General features: G+C 35.6%; 3 protein-coding genes across 5 annotated transcripts; all 3 read right to left on the reverse strand.

The window, feature by feature from the left end:
- Nucleotides 1-1107: 1107 nt before the first annotated feature.
- On the reverse strand, nt 1108-7494 carry LOC131008856 (tip elongation aberrant protein 1-like). The gene is made up of 11 exons (XM_057935950.1): nt 6928-7494; nt 6111-6260; nt 5449-5610; nt 4603-4755; nt 4329-4481; nt 3363-3527; nt 3075-3263; nt 2552-2738; nt 2242-2464; nt 1958-2105; nt 1108-1394 (listed from the first exon to the last, which is right to left on the reverse strand). The coding sequence occupies exons 1-10, from the start codon at nt 7091-7093 to the stop codon at nt 1965-1967; spliced, it is 1689 nt and encodes a 562-aa protein (XP_057791933.1). The 5' UTR covers nt 7094-7494; the 3' UTR covers nt 1108-1394; nt 1958-1964.
- A 1490-nt stretch (nt 7495-8984) lies between these two features.
- LOC131009943 (uncharacterized) lies at nt 8985-10258 on the reverse strand. Its single transcript, XM_057937342.1, has 2 exons — nt 10148-10258; nt 8985-9569 (listed from the first exon to the last, which is right to left on the reverse strand). Exons 1-2 carry the CDS (start codon nt 10256-10258, stop codon nt 8985-8987), a joined length of 696 nt encoding a protein of 231 aa, XP_057793325.1.
- LOC131008857 (uncharacterized) lies at nt 9896-12956 on the reverse strand. 3 transcript variants are annotated; one of them, XR_009096357.1, is made up of 6 exons: nt 12708-12945; nt 11547-12192; nt 10565-11447; nt 10383-10466; nt 10148-10302; nt 9896-10022 (listed from the first exon to the last, which is right to left on the reverse strand). XR_009096357.1 is itself a non-coding variant. In XM_057935951.1 (4 exons), the coding sequence occupies exons 2-3, from the start codon at nt 12124-12126 to the stop codon at nt 10570-10572; spliced, it is 1458 nt and encodes a 485-aa protein (XP_057791934.1). In that variant the 5' UTR covers nt 12127-12192; nt 12708-12956; the 3' UTR covers nt 9901-10466; nt 10565-10569. The 3 variants fall into 3 exon arrangements, 1 of the variants encoding a protein (XP_057791934.1); XR_009096356.1 differs by having other exon boundaries at nt 9901-10302; XM_057935951.1 differs by having other exon boundaries at nt 9901-10466; nt 12708-12956.
- Nucleotides 12957-13134: the final 178 nt, after the last annotated feature.

Below are 13134 nucleotides of genomic sequence, written 5' to 3' on the forward strand. Positions count from 1 at the left end.
TTGTTCATCCAACAATCAAACAAAAAATCTCATATGTATGCATGCACTACTACATTGACGTTACTAGTAAAATCAAATCATGTTTACGTATCAAGATTGTATAAAATTTATATACAAGAGTTCACACTGTTTAATGTCTTCATTGTATAAAATTTATAGTATATAAGAGTTCACACTGTTTGATATCTCCGTGAGATATTATCAAATTGAACTTGAAAGAGTAAAGTTTTAATCAAATTAAATGCAAGTCAACTTCGAGTTGTTTGATTTTTGTAAATATTCAATTACAAAAAGTATTGGGATAAGCATTTTAACTTAAGTTTAGCGCCGAATTTAAATCTTTTTTATTTTTAAAGTAGCTAGGCGAATGCATGGAATAATCATTAGATCATTCGAAAGCATATTGTAAAATAAAAAATAAAAAAGAGTAATGCTCGTAGTCTTAGTATTATTACATATAACCCATGTGTTGACAGGTTACTTCTTATCAATGTTATGTATTACTACTACTAAGAGATAAAATATCATATCATATCATATCATATTATAAATAATAAAATCGAATTTAGAACATTAAGTATTGCAAGTGTCATGAACAATATTTGGCCATAAAGCAATATAATGTTATTTGCTCCAATGAAATTACTAGTACTCATTTACAAACGGTTCAAAAAAGCCATCTCTTTCCACAATAAGGTGGTATTAAAAACCCTATATATTGCTATCTCCATCCGTTGCTTAATCTCAAAATGATGCAACAAAATCTAAATGTTTGCGTACAAAACCTCCAATTTCTTGCAATAAACACAAAAAAACACTGATGAAAAAAAAAATTGTAAAATTTTAGTTTGAATAAGGAAAAAAAAAATTGTAAAAAAATAACATGCAAAACAATAAATAAACAAATACATAAAATACATGAACAAAAAACAGTAAGCCATGAGCAGCGTTGTTCATGTGTTTTTGTTAATGTATTTTATGTATTTGTTCATGGTTTGCCATGAACAGCGTTGTTCATCAGTTCGCACAGGAACCCAACCCTATATATGTGTGTGTGTGTGTGTGTATATATATATATATATATAGAGAGAGAGAGAGAGAGGGACATAAGAGAAGGATGATATTACTGCAAAATTGGAAGAGAAGTAAATTGTGAATCTGCAGCTTTACTAACTAATATAAATGAACTCAACATTTGGCTAGCTAGCTAACTGTGACTTGCATTTTGGTTAAAAGTGTAGTTTCTGAAGGGAGAGAGAGGCGTACAATCCAAGCAGAGACTGCAAAAAATAGTCGACACGTTCTTGGCTATTTCAGTAGTTAGAAGCTATACAGAGTTTGGCCCAGAAGAATTCTCATCTGGAAAAATCAGTTCAGTTCCACGAGATCTCAGCCTGCATAGAGAGAAGGAGAATAGCTACTTATCAGAAACATTATGCGCGTAAATAATTAAAACACCAGCTTCTGCACAACTAGTAGCTGATTTAAAATGACATAGTTCCAGCTTTGTTTTTATTGTTCAGAACATAGATGAGCAGCAATGAGAGACAAATCTCTTCAAAATATTAACATGCCATATTTTTCTAAAATCTCCACCAGTAAAAGTACAAAGTTCACAGAGCAAAAGCAGGTCTCGTAGTAGTAACAAAACATCTTGAATACAAAAAATATTTGTGAAACAAAGATTAGAAACTATATTTCCCAAATTCGGTTAAAATTTCTCTCTCAAGTTGAATTTCAAACAAATTCGTATTCATCCTCCTATCATTTAAATTCGTAATTATATTCTCCTATCATCTAAATTTGTATTCAGTTATGGTCACTTTTCAATGTAAAGTTTCATATTTTAGCTCATACAGATACAGTGATTTGGGTCAGCCATTAAGTTCCCAATTATTAGGCACTACTGGATTCCAATCAACTTGACTTAAAAATAATTAGTTTAATATATTAGTACCTTCAAATTATGGGAGTGTTTGATCCTCAATAGGTGCGGGGACATATACATCATGCATTTCAACATCAGGTAGCAATTGATTAATAGCCGCCGCATCGCTTCCTGCATCACCAGCAGGTACCGGTTGCATTTCTGAAGCTACAGGAACCTGGTTAAGGGGATAAACAAGTGAATGCTCAATACATTACCTAATATATATCTAAATAAACATAATTACATAAATTTGTGGCAAATTGTTCAAGGGAGGACGAATCCAGAAGTGTGGGGAAGGGAAGTTGGATAACCTCTTGGGGTATCGACGATTCAGCATCAGGATTTTTAGTTTCTGTAGTAGCGATTCCCATATCATTCCCAGCATCAGGATTTTTAGCTCCTTCTGCATCATGCCCAACAACATCTGCTTGTCCAACAACAATCGCATCATGCTGCAGAGGTTTCTCACTCCCCATCCCGGTATTGTGATCGACGTGCACATTTGGATCGTCAATCTTCATAGCTTCCATCTTACTGTAATAAAGTTTAATAAAAATCCATCAAACATTTTTGCGTCATTCAGTCAGTTTACTAGATAATTATCTACACATAAAATCTTACCTATCGAAATTATCGACACCCATGCTAGTAGAGGTTGCTTTATTAGAAAATAACACTCCACGTAGAGGCTTCCCATCGATGATAGTTTCGATTGTATATCCATCAGGGAAGCTTTTAAAGACCTTAGCTTGGAAGGTCCTTTTTCCAACAGGGGTTTGAAATTCATTCAAATAGAAATTCTGCCTGCCTGCAACGAGAAAGAAGTTATTACTACATTCTATAGCCTGCACACATGATTAAATCACCACCAAATATCACGCTCCTCTCTAAAGCAACAAACTTATAGTAATGAAGGAAATTAAGATCATGGAATGAACTTCTAAGTAACAGCCCAAGCGATGGAGTCAAGATAAATTGCAAATAACAAGCACAATAATAAAGAAACCGAATGTTATTTTTACTGAAGGGATAATGAAGAAATCGTCGCAAGAGTTTGTGGCAAAATTACAACAAGGTCATCCGAGGAACACAGTCAAGCAAAATAGTTGGAGATAAAACATAAGAACGGCGTCTGTGATCTTGCCTGCTGGCATATAAGTCGATATCGGCATGGGTTGGTAAATGTTAGTATCGTGTTCATGTTCGGCACCATAAGAAACCTTCTCACAGCCAGGTGTACCCGTCGTTTGCTCTTGACATTTCAGTTTCAGCTGTTTCCTCAAAGATAACTTCTCATTACGCCTGTCATCTCTGTCGATGTCTCTAGAAAACCCTGGTAGTAAACAGTGGGACACAAGGTAGCGCAATCAATTTATGCGCTAATTCAGTAACTAGGTATCACCTGCAAGCTTTCAAGATGAGGAAACACAACCTGTGTGCAAGTAATACATGTCATCTAGCGCTTCGAGATTTTTATTGCAGCCGCCTATAAAAACAAGAACACCTTCCATCTGGGGATCCAAACTTTCACCAGCCATGGAAAATCTGCCGGAAGGGCCTTCCCCCATTGCTGCAACTTTGATCCAGGCACCAGTTTCTGCATAAGACAGCTACATAATCATACATCTTTCCCACCAGCTTCACACTTTTAATCGGGACACATCTAGTAAATCATACTGTAAGCCATTGGACAATTGTTATCATCATTTAGATAACATGCACACAACTTAGCTCAAATAGTATATAAATAACTCAGTGAATCTCAACAAGATTGATTAGAAAATAGTACGGTGAGCCATTACTCATTCTGGCGACCACTATCGAAACATCAGCAAATTCCATATGTTTATAACTCATGCCCAAAACGTGTCTCCAAAGTTTAATTGTTTTGGTCAGAAAAGCAAGAACAAAGCGCAGCTGGTCAAGTTAAAAGAGCTTCAAAAATGAATATATTCTGAATGTTCCGATCAACGCAATATAAAACAACTAAAACAAGCTGGCTTGGAGTAGCCGGTAGGTTTTGCTTTTTAAGATTCGTTACAGTTCTCAGCAAATTCAAGGTCAATATTTACAGGAACATTTTATACATACAAAACTGTTACACCCCTTACAGACTAGCAGCCACCCACCCATGAATCATGATTTCCCGAAGAATATCATTGTCATAAAAGTCAAACAAAGTGGATGTTGCCCCTTTTTGTTTTGATTCCTTATCACCTTGAAGAAGTTGGGTGCTCTATATAAAAGGAAGGGGTGTCAGTTTCAATCCCCACTCCTCTCCCTCCCCAACTCAAAATCAAAAAACAAAACACTAAAAAAAAACACAAGTGGTTGGTCATGGCTCTAGGAAGCTAATATGATTACATTAACAAAATAACATTAACCACAAACTACTTACCAATGTCGAGCATATAGACATCACTGTACAAGTTCTGCTCATCTGAGAACCCACCAAAGACAAACAAATTTTTGCCCAAACTAATTGTTGTGTGCCCACCTCGAGGTGGCAATAGCTGGCCAGTAGTGTTCAACTTGCACCAAACAAGAGTATCTGTTTATTCAAGGAAGGAAATATAACTAAGTCGATGCAAATTTACATACTAAACATGATTTTATAAGAATCCACCATGTGAAAATGACATTAACTTTCAACAAAGACAATTCAAGTATACCAGCATCAAGTATGTGCACATCCGACAGATAATAGTTAAAGGAGTCTTCACCACCAACGACTATGATTTTGTTATTCCAAGAGACGCAGGTATGACTGTCTCTTTTACTTGGAGGAATACCCGATGGGAGCACACGTTTCCACACGAAAGTCTCTGCAAGTAAAGCACAGAAAAGCCTGAATGCCTTTTTTCGCTAAATCACCCAGAATAACTCATCATTCATTACGAGCCAAGTTTTAGCCACTTATCAAAGTTCAAAAATATAAGAGACGGTAAAGTATGTCATATAAGTGTGCAGGTTGTGTGGCAATTGCTCTGATATAAATCCAATTGTATTTCAGTGACATACTGACATGTCTACAACATCTCAATAACATACTTATTATGAGAATAGAATTTGCACTTAAAAGTACGAAACTCTTTTTCAAGCAAATTGTGATCAAGAAAGATATAAATAACGTCACTAAAGAAAATCCAAACTAAGGATAAGTAAATGCTTTTACAGATAATGTAAAATTATCTAACAATAGGTGGCAGTAACAGTATGAAGCAAAGTACAAAGTAAACATAAATATGCACTCTAATCTGAAATTCAATTATGTCTGATATCCATGACTCATGCAGTCATGAGTCATGACATAATAATTATCAATTAACATCTTTACGAAAAGAAGCTCTAACCTTTATAGCATAGAAGTTCCTTGACAGGTAATAAGATTGTAACTAAGAAGTAGTATACAATGTTGACAACAAGTTTCAACAACAAAAGAAACAAAATAAAAAGAACCAAAAATAAACTGCACCAAGACAAAATCAATTTTGTGAGACAAAGTAAAAAGTCCATACCAGTATTCAATATGTAAAGATCATCATAGTAGATTTCACTGTTCTCATATTTGCCACATCCACCAAAAATGAAGAGTCTTTTACCGATAAGTGCTGCACTGTGGCCTTCTCTTGGTTCTGGAGCATCACCTCTAACACATGGTACGACCCATGTGTTGGAGGCTATCATGAGCAAAGAATATGCAAACATAGAGTCAATTACATAAACACCGAACAACTTCTAAGGTAAGTTTAAAGTTCCTTATTTCTAGATTATCACAAAAGTGATTATTTTTTTCTAGTAATATCTAATTGAATTTATACAATTTTCATGCATATGAGAAGACCAATTTCAAGATATAAAAGAAAAAAAAATGAAAAGAAAGGCATTTGTTAACGAAATGCAAGAATTGAATGAGTTGCAGAAAAAATAAAAGTTACTTGAACCTTTCCATCTAATGGTTTATCTTCCTATTGAAGAATAAAGTGGAAACATATGAAAAAGAATCAAGCACGGCAAAGTGTAAAAATCCTGCTCCAAATATCCAATTGAGATCAAAACAACAATAATGCAGTCAACAGCCAGCATGTCTAAAGCTCCACTTTACGAAATAATGGAACAGTGTATAGATTATCTAAGAAAGGGGAGGATCTATAAGTATTAGAATGAATGAAGAACTCACAAGTCTGAAAAACCTGCAAATCATTAAGTGGCCTTCTTCCGTCTGTACCACCAAATACAAACAGATTATCTCCAACTGTGGTACAGCTATGACTGTCTCTTGGGGTAGGTGGTGTACCCTTCACATCAGGCTCGCTCCAAAACATATTAACTGAGCACACGGTACATAAACACACGATTCATGAATTAATCAGGTTTCTTTGAAATCATTGGAAGTTTGGAACACTATTTCAACAGCTCTTCCCCATGTGAACCACACAAATATTACAGAAGTATATGGAAGCATCCAACGAATCTATTGGTCACATTACTAATCCAACTGCACAAATGTAAATGAAAAGGCCAAGAGCGCCATACATTTTCAACAACCAAAACATATAGATAGATTCACAATCTACTCAGGAGAAACCTCCATGGGAAACCAAGATCTTGCAAGAATTTGAGGAATAACCAAAACACACACACCGCATCCGCAGGTTTTGCAAGAAAACTGGGATCACAAGGTTTTCCATAACAGTACAAAGAAGTAGGCAAGATTTTACACACCCCTAAAAATACATGCATTTTCAGCTCCTGAAAAAAGACCCACAAATAGCATATATAGATAAAGCAAATATATCATGCAAATAGTCAATTTCCTCAAGTTACAAAAACATAAATTGTTCAAGAAGCATGAGAAATGAAGCGGAAAAAATATAAAAAAGAAAAAGAAAAAAAAACCAACAAGAAATTGGAAAGAAAAGGGGAAACAAAACACAACATGTTGAAGTCACAACCCCAAGAATAATATATCAAGGAAATGAAGCGGGAGAAATCACCAGTATCAAAAACATGAACTTGATTCGTCTGGCACTGATCTTTCCCATATCCGCCGAAAACATAGAGAAGTTTCCCTCCTCCAATGGCGTTGCATGTGTGGCCCCACCTCACCCCGGGCCCACCACCCACTCCACTCACCTGCACCTTCTCCCATCTCATCGCCATACTCTCTCAGCACTTGAAGAATTCGAACAATTGAACGGAAAAAATGCAGAGAAATTGAAATTTGAGAGGGAAAAGCAGTGGTTAAAAAGAGAAGGGTGATGAAGAAATGAGTGAGAATTTGGTTTCTAGGGATGTGGGTTTATGGGGCTTTCTCATTTATGAATCATTAACAGCTCCAGCCAGAGATTGTGAGTACGTGTGCGGGAATCAATGCTCTTTTTTGGGGTGAATCCCTTGATTTTGGTGGGACGGGTTGAGGGTTTTTGTTGTTTCCACCAATGAATTTGAAATCAAGAACCAAATTGAATCCCATGAATTTATTTAATTCATTTTTCATTATGTAAGCAGCTTTAGCTTACAGAAGTAGGAGTATCAGACTCAGACAAGGCGATAAATAGGGGAAACCATATTTGGATTTGGTCCTTATATTTTTATAAAATCATATCAAACCTCTTATTTTACTTTTTTTTTTTTTAGTTATTTGCATTTTTTTTTACTTTCATCAACGTCAAATTGGGTTTATATGCTTATATAAATAGTGAGGAAAAAGAAAAAAGTGTTTGGCTCTTTTATTGCCAAAATAATTTGTTCTAAATTGAGTATGCTTTCCATATAATGAAATGGACTCCAATATAAATCATGTACTCCACCGATTATGTATTCGTTAATTTGATTTTAAGACTTAAACCTCAAATACCAAACATTATATTTATAGTATTGTATTCAATGGGTGATGAGTTGAATGAGACTTTGTACTTTAATATAGGGGTGAGCATTCGGTTATTCGGTCACCGAACCGAACCGAATAACAAAAACGAAATTAAAACCGAATTATATAATTAATATCCAAATTCGAACCGAACATGTTTAAAACCGAACAAAACCGAACCGAAATATTTCAGTTCGGTTTCGGTTAAAACCAAATAACCGAAATAAATACACAATATATTTTTTAAAGTTTAAATAACTAATTAACATTCAATATACAAGATTCGAAATCCTTAAAAAATAATAATCCAAAATTTCAAAACATCTTAACCAAAGATTAAGAGTATAAATTAAGAGTAATTATTGAAAAGTTTATTTTTTTAAAAAAATTGACCGATATTAAGAGTAATTATTGACTATTTTATATAGTAGTAATAATAATCATTTTAATTTTTAAATATATATATAAATTATTAAATTAATTATTATTTCGGTTCGGTTTTCGGTTAACCAAATATTTTTTCATAAAAATCATAACCGAACCGAAAAATCGAAAATTTCAAAATTCAAAACCAAACCCGAACCGAAAACCAAATTAACAGAACCGAATTAGTATTTCGGTTAGGTTCGGTTCGAATTTTCGGATTTAACCGGATTTTGCTCACTCCTACTTTAATCGTGCCAAAATTAAGTTTTCTAATCAAAATAATAATAAATAAATTATGAAAGTTCAATATTAATGATTTCATGTAAAGCAAGATAGAAAAAAAAAATTAAAAATAAAATTACGTGAATCAATATATATATATATATATATATATATATATATATAAATTGTCAATTAAATAATTAAAATTAAAGATAACATTATAATGAATTCGAACTCAAAACTTTTATCTTTAGACATTAATAAGTATAACAAACTATATTGGGGCCTTAAGTGGTTTTCTTGCATAACGATGCATTTTGAGTTTTATCTTTAGACATTAATTAGTACTCCCTCCGTCCCCAAAATAAGTTCCTCTTTGGGGACGGCACGGGTTTTAAGGAAAATGGTAAAGTGTATTAATAGTGGAGAAAAATACATTATAATTAGTATTGTGAGTGGTGAAAATGTAAAAAAGTGTTATAATTAGCATTGAGAGTGGTGAAAAAGTGAAAAGTAAGAATAAATAAAGTATTATTAGTGGTGGAACTCCCTCAAAACCGACAGAAGATCACCTTTAATGACATCCCAACATCTCTTCATAAAGAGGAAATTAAAGCCATCGGGCCCGGGGCTCTTACCACCGTCACAGTTCCACACCGCCTCCTTGATCTCCTCTTCAGAAAAGGGACGATCGAGCCACTCTCTCGCTGAATCTGAAATTTTTCGGTTAACAAAATCAGCTGGCAACCTAAGGCAGGCTCTGGATCTTTTCCTGAATTGAGAATGAAAGTGATCCTTGACAATTCTTTTCACTTCGCTGGGTTCCTGAATCCAAACCCCGTCCACGTTAAGCCCCGAAACATTATTCCTTGCTCTTCTGCCATTAATAGCCTTATGGAAAAGGCTACTATTCAAATCCCCATCCTTAAGCCACCGATGACAAGCCCTTTGAGCGAGGGTACTGTCCCGATGTTGCAACTGAGTAAGGAGATTTGCTTCCGCTTCACATCTCAAAACTGCCTCTTCCTCTTCCAACCCGAACACATCATCAATGGAGTCCCATTTGAGGATTTCCTTCTTCAGATTTGAAATATTCTCCTCGACTATCCCGAATCCCGCCTTGCTCCAAATACTTTATTTTGAAAGCAATTTTCATGGTACTTACATTTTTTATTTTGCACCAGAAATAATGGCAAACTTATTGAAAATAAATTGTAAATCATAAAACCAAAGATAATGGAAAGATGCTTCAACTAGTAACAGAGGTGATAGGATGAGGTACGTGGCTAAGATCTCTCTTCATGAGCCCACCTTGAATTTCATCTACTATAGTTTTATTGAATGCATTATTTTTCAAAAAAAATTGTAATGAGTATTGATTTAAGCAATGCAAGTGCATATCCACTAAATATTTAACAATTTAAAAAGCACAGATAAAGCACACCTTTAATAGGTGGTCAAATTTATGCCCTTGAAACTGATATTAACAAAATAACCATATAGACTGGCTTTGCCTGTGATGGGAGGGAGCTTCACATTGTACAGAGGTTTTCAAGTTACAGAAAATTCCCCCTAAAGAAAAATATCAAGTATTAACATATTACAAAATTTCCACTTAAAGAGATACTACTATATTACAAAAACCTATGGTTTATAAACACACATTCATATGTGAAAGATATCTTCTCGTAGCGTACCTGAGTCATGACCATGGATAATAACCCCAATACTACGAGAACACGGATCAAAACCAAACTTTCCTCGTCGCACACCATATCAAGGCATGCAGTTTTCAGATATGTGGACATGTAAACCAGGAGATCAGCATTTTATGGGTGTGGTGCAGAACGCTCTATAACCAGACGGCCACCTGCAGTCTCGAGATATGAACCACATCAAGGATTGAAAATTATCGGGTATGAGAGAGTTCACCTGTTCGGCTCCTGGCTCAATGAGTTTCTTTGTTCCACAATCACACATGGCGCCCTCCGACTGCATGCCCTCTCTTGCAGCACACTAAAGGATATAGTTAATTAATAAACAAAGGCACTGGTTAAATGATAAAACATAAGTGACAGTAAAAAGCAACAAAACATATAAATTGTATTTGATACCTTCATTAGGCATTTACAAGCTTTGGGCGCTGAGTCTTTGAATCGACTTCTACTCGGAGGCCCAATTCAGCAATCTCAGTAGTATCCACAGATCTCTGGAGCTCCAACTGAGCAACTAATTTTTGGTTTTCTTCATTCCCTTCGAAAACATTTCTCATTGACCAGATGCCCCACTCCCTCAAGAATGGATTATCTTCATCAGTGACGCTCTGTTGTAACAAGAGAAGAATTCCATCTTGTTCTCTTATTTCATCCTGAACGTGCTTCCTGCGGTAGCTACAATTTCCGATGATGGCAACTACATCTCTGCGGAAACCTCTGTAAGGGCACTGATACTTTAAAGGTTGTGAAGTTGAGTCGTTTTCATTATTGTTGTGGACCACTGCTTTCCTAATGATTGCTGGAGGCTCTAGGTCGCGGAGTAATCTAATTAGAAACTTAATTAGCCCAGCTGAGACCAACATATCTACAGCATCACCTTCTTCATCCTGGTTCTCAACATTTGGACCTTGGCATGCGCTAATATCTCTTAATAAGGACATGGAGTAGCCCATGACGTCAACATCAGCTGAACCAGTTGGGAGAGGTGATTTTCCTCTAGTGCTAAAGTCAACAACCCCAACAACATTTCTCAATATCCCGAATAGGAACAATGAAAAATCATTAGAAACAACAATATCTCCAAGTTCCTCATTTAGAATTTCTGAAAGAATACTCAGTAACAATGCTTGTTCAGCTCCAAAACTATTGTTTTTACCTACATTCGTATCAGAGTTCTCAGCTTCAGCAACCGGAGATAACTTGGAGAAAATCGGTGAAAAATAAGAGTCTTCAAAACATATTTTGAAGAGAAGCAATTTCACCCAGTGTTCCCTATATCCAACTGCAAAAGATAAAAATGGAAACAACGTGTCACATTAAATTGACCCTTTCACAAATACATCGTATTTAGTTTCAAGACAAAGGTCATATAGCTGGGTACCTATTGTAACAGTCCGTATAATTTCGACTATGATATCCAGTCCTGCATCTCCAAGAAATTTTACGGCTCGTTCACTGCTACCCTTGACACATGTATAGATAACCATGGACAAAGTATCACATGTTTCCTTGTTTTGAACTCTAGCAATATCAAGAAATACAAGGGGGAAAAATTGGCGCCATACAACATTGCGATGTTGTTCACCAGCTAATGAAACATTTCCCAAGAGTTGCAATATCATATGAAGTGTTCTATTATCAGAACCGCAAACAAACCCCATAGAATTGATGAGAGTCGAGATAATAACAACACCATTTAGTTGAATAAATAGATCCTGGTTATTAATTTCACCAGCACACAAGTTCCTAAGTAGCTTTATCGATAAGAAAAGGTCTTCAACAGAAAGTTGAAGTGGAGATTGGCAGAGCCTGAGGACTAGTACAACAATACGCTTGCAAGCAAGGTCTAACCGGCCATCAGAAGTTTTTGCAGTTTCAATGAGACACTCGAGTGATTCTTTTAATGTCGAAGAGTCAGAAGCAACTAAGAGATGCTCATATACATTTTCCATTTCATCCATACTCAAAGGGTAGATATAGAGTTACAGCGGTGACGGCTACACATATAATATTCCAGAATTCAAATCCTGGGAGGACAAATATGACATAGGTTAATGCACAAATAAATAACACTAGACTTCAGTCCAGCATCAACCAACAACATTACAAAAACAGCAGTTGCTGAAGTTCACTTTCTCAAAACTCGCATCATTGTAAATTTTCCCTAGTTCTGCTTGATCACCAAGACTCAAGAACTTATGATTTTATTTATAGGAAGCAGATGCTTTCAATTCAACTCGAGAACTTATGATTTTATATGAAGCAGCAGCTTCCCCCAATCACCCAAGACTCATTTTTTATCATCAATCAAAATGCCCACATTCGTTAAGACATGAGACATCAAACAAAATCACATCAATTATCAAGAGTAGTTCAAAATAAAAAATTCGAGAACAGAGCAAATCATAGAAAAAAAAAAATCAGCGTGGTATGAGATGATATCAAATGACTTCATATACAAAATAAACAGAGCAAACCATGGAAATAGTTCGAGAACTTGTGACAAAAAAAATCGAAATAATTAAACAAAGTTAACACCTACCTTAAGAGTCAAGACTGCCTGAGTCGTGGAGTGCCGGAGATCGGAGGTGGCGCGACTGGAGATGAGGTGGCTCTGTTACGGGGTCGGAGGCTCGGAGGGGAGCGGATCCGAGCTGATTCTGAACGAGACAGGCTGCGGGACGGCGGGACCAGGGGTCTGGATGAGAGTGGAGTCGCGCGGGGTCGACGACGGCGGAGGTCTGGACTGGTTGGGTAATTCAATTATTCAAAATTAGAATTAGGGCTTTTTTAATTAGAAAAAAAATAGAATTAGGGCTTTTTTAATTAAAATTAAAAAAATACCTCACATGTGAGATGCATGAATTTTAAGAAAAAAAGTACTCCCTAAAAAATAAATAAAGTGGGTTGATGAAAATTATTTAAATACTCCCTCCGTCCCAATATTGTTGGCCATATTTCCTTTTTGG

The sequence above is a fragment of the Salvia miltiorrhiza genome, chromosome 2 (assembly GCF_028751815.1).
Source record: "Salvia miltiorrhiza cultivar Shanhuang (shh) chromosome 2, IMPLAD_Smil_shh, whole genome shotgun sequence".
NCBI classification, from domain to species: domain Eukaryota; kingdom Viridiplantae; phylum Streptophyta; class Magnoliopsida; order Lamiales; family Lamiaceae; genus Salvia; species Salvia miltiorrhiza.

Coding starts and splice junctions, on each gene's coding strand:
- LOC131008856 (XM_057935950.1), bottom strand. CDS start 7,093: ATGGCGATGAGATGGGAGAAGGTGCAGGTGAGTGGAGTGGGTGGTGGG. Junction 4,482..4,602: donor TGTGCACATACTTGATGCTG/GTATACTTGAAT, acceptor TTGAATAAACAG/ATACTCTTGTTTGGTGCAAG. Junction 2,739..3,074: donor ATCGACTTATATGCCAGCAG/GCAAGATCACAG, acceptor TTCTCGTTGCAG/GCAGGCAGAATTTCTATTTG.
- LOC131009943 (XM_057937342.1), bottom strand. CDS start 10,258: ATGTCCACATATCTGAAAACTGCATGCCTTGATATGGTGTGCGACGAG. Junction 9,570..10,147: donor TATCCATGGTCATGACTCAG/GTACGCTACGAG, acceptor ATTTGGAGCAAG/GCGGGATTCGGGATAGTCGA.
- LOC131008857 (XM_057935951.1), bottom strand. CDS start 12,126: ATGGATGAAATGGAAAATGTATATGAGCATCTCTTAGTTGCTTCTGAC. Junction 11,448..11,546: donor TATACGGACTGTTACAATAG/GTACCCAGCTAT, acceptor TATCTTTTGCAG/TTGGATATAGGGAACACTGG.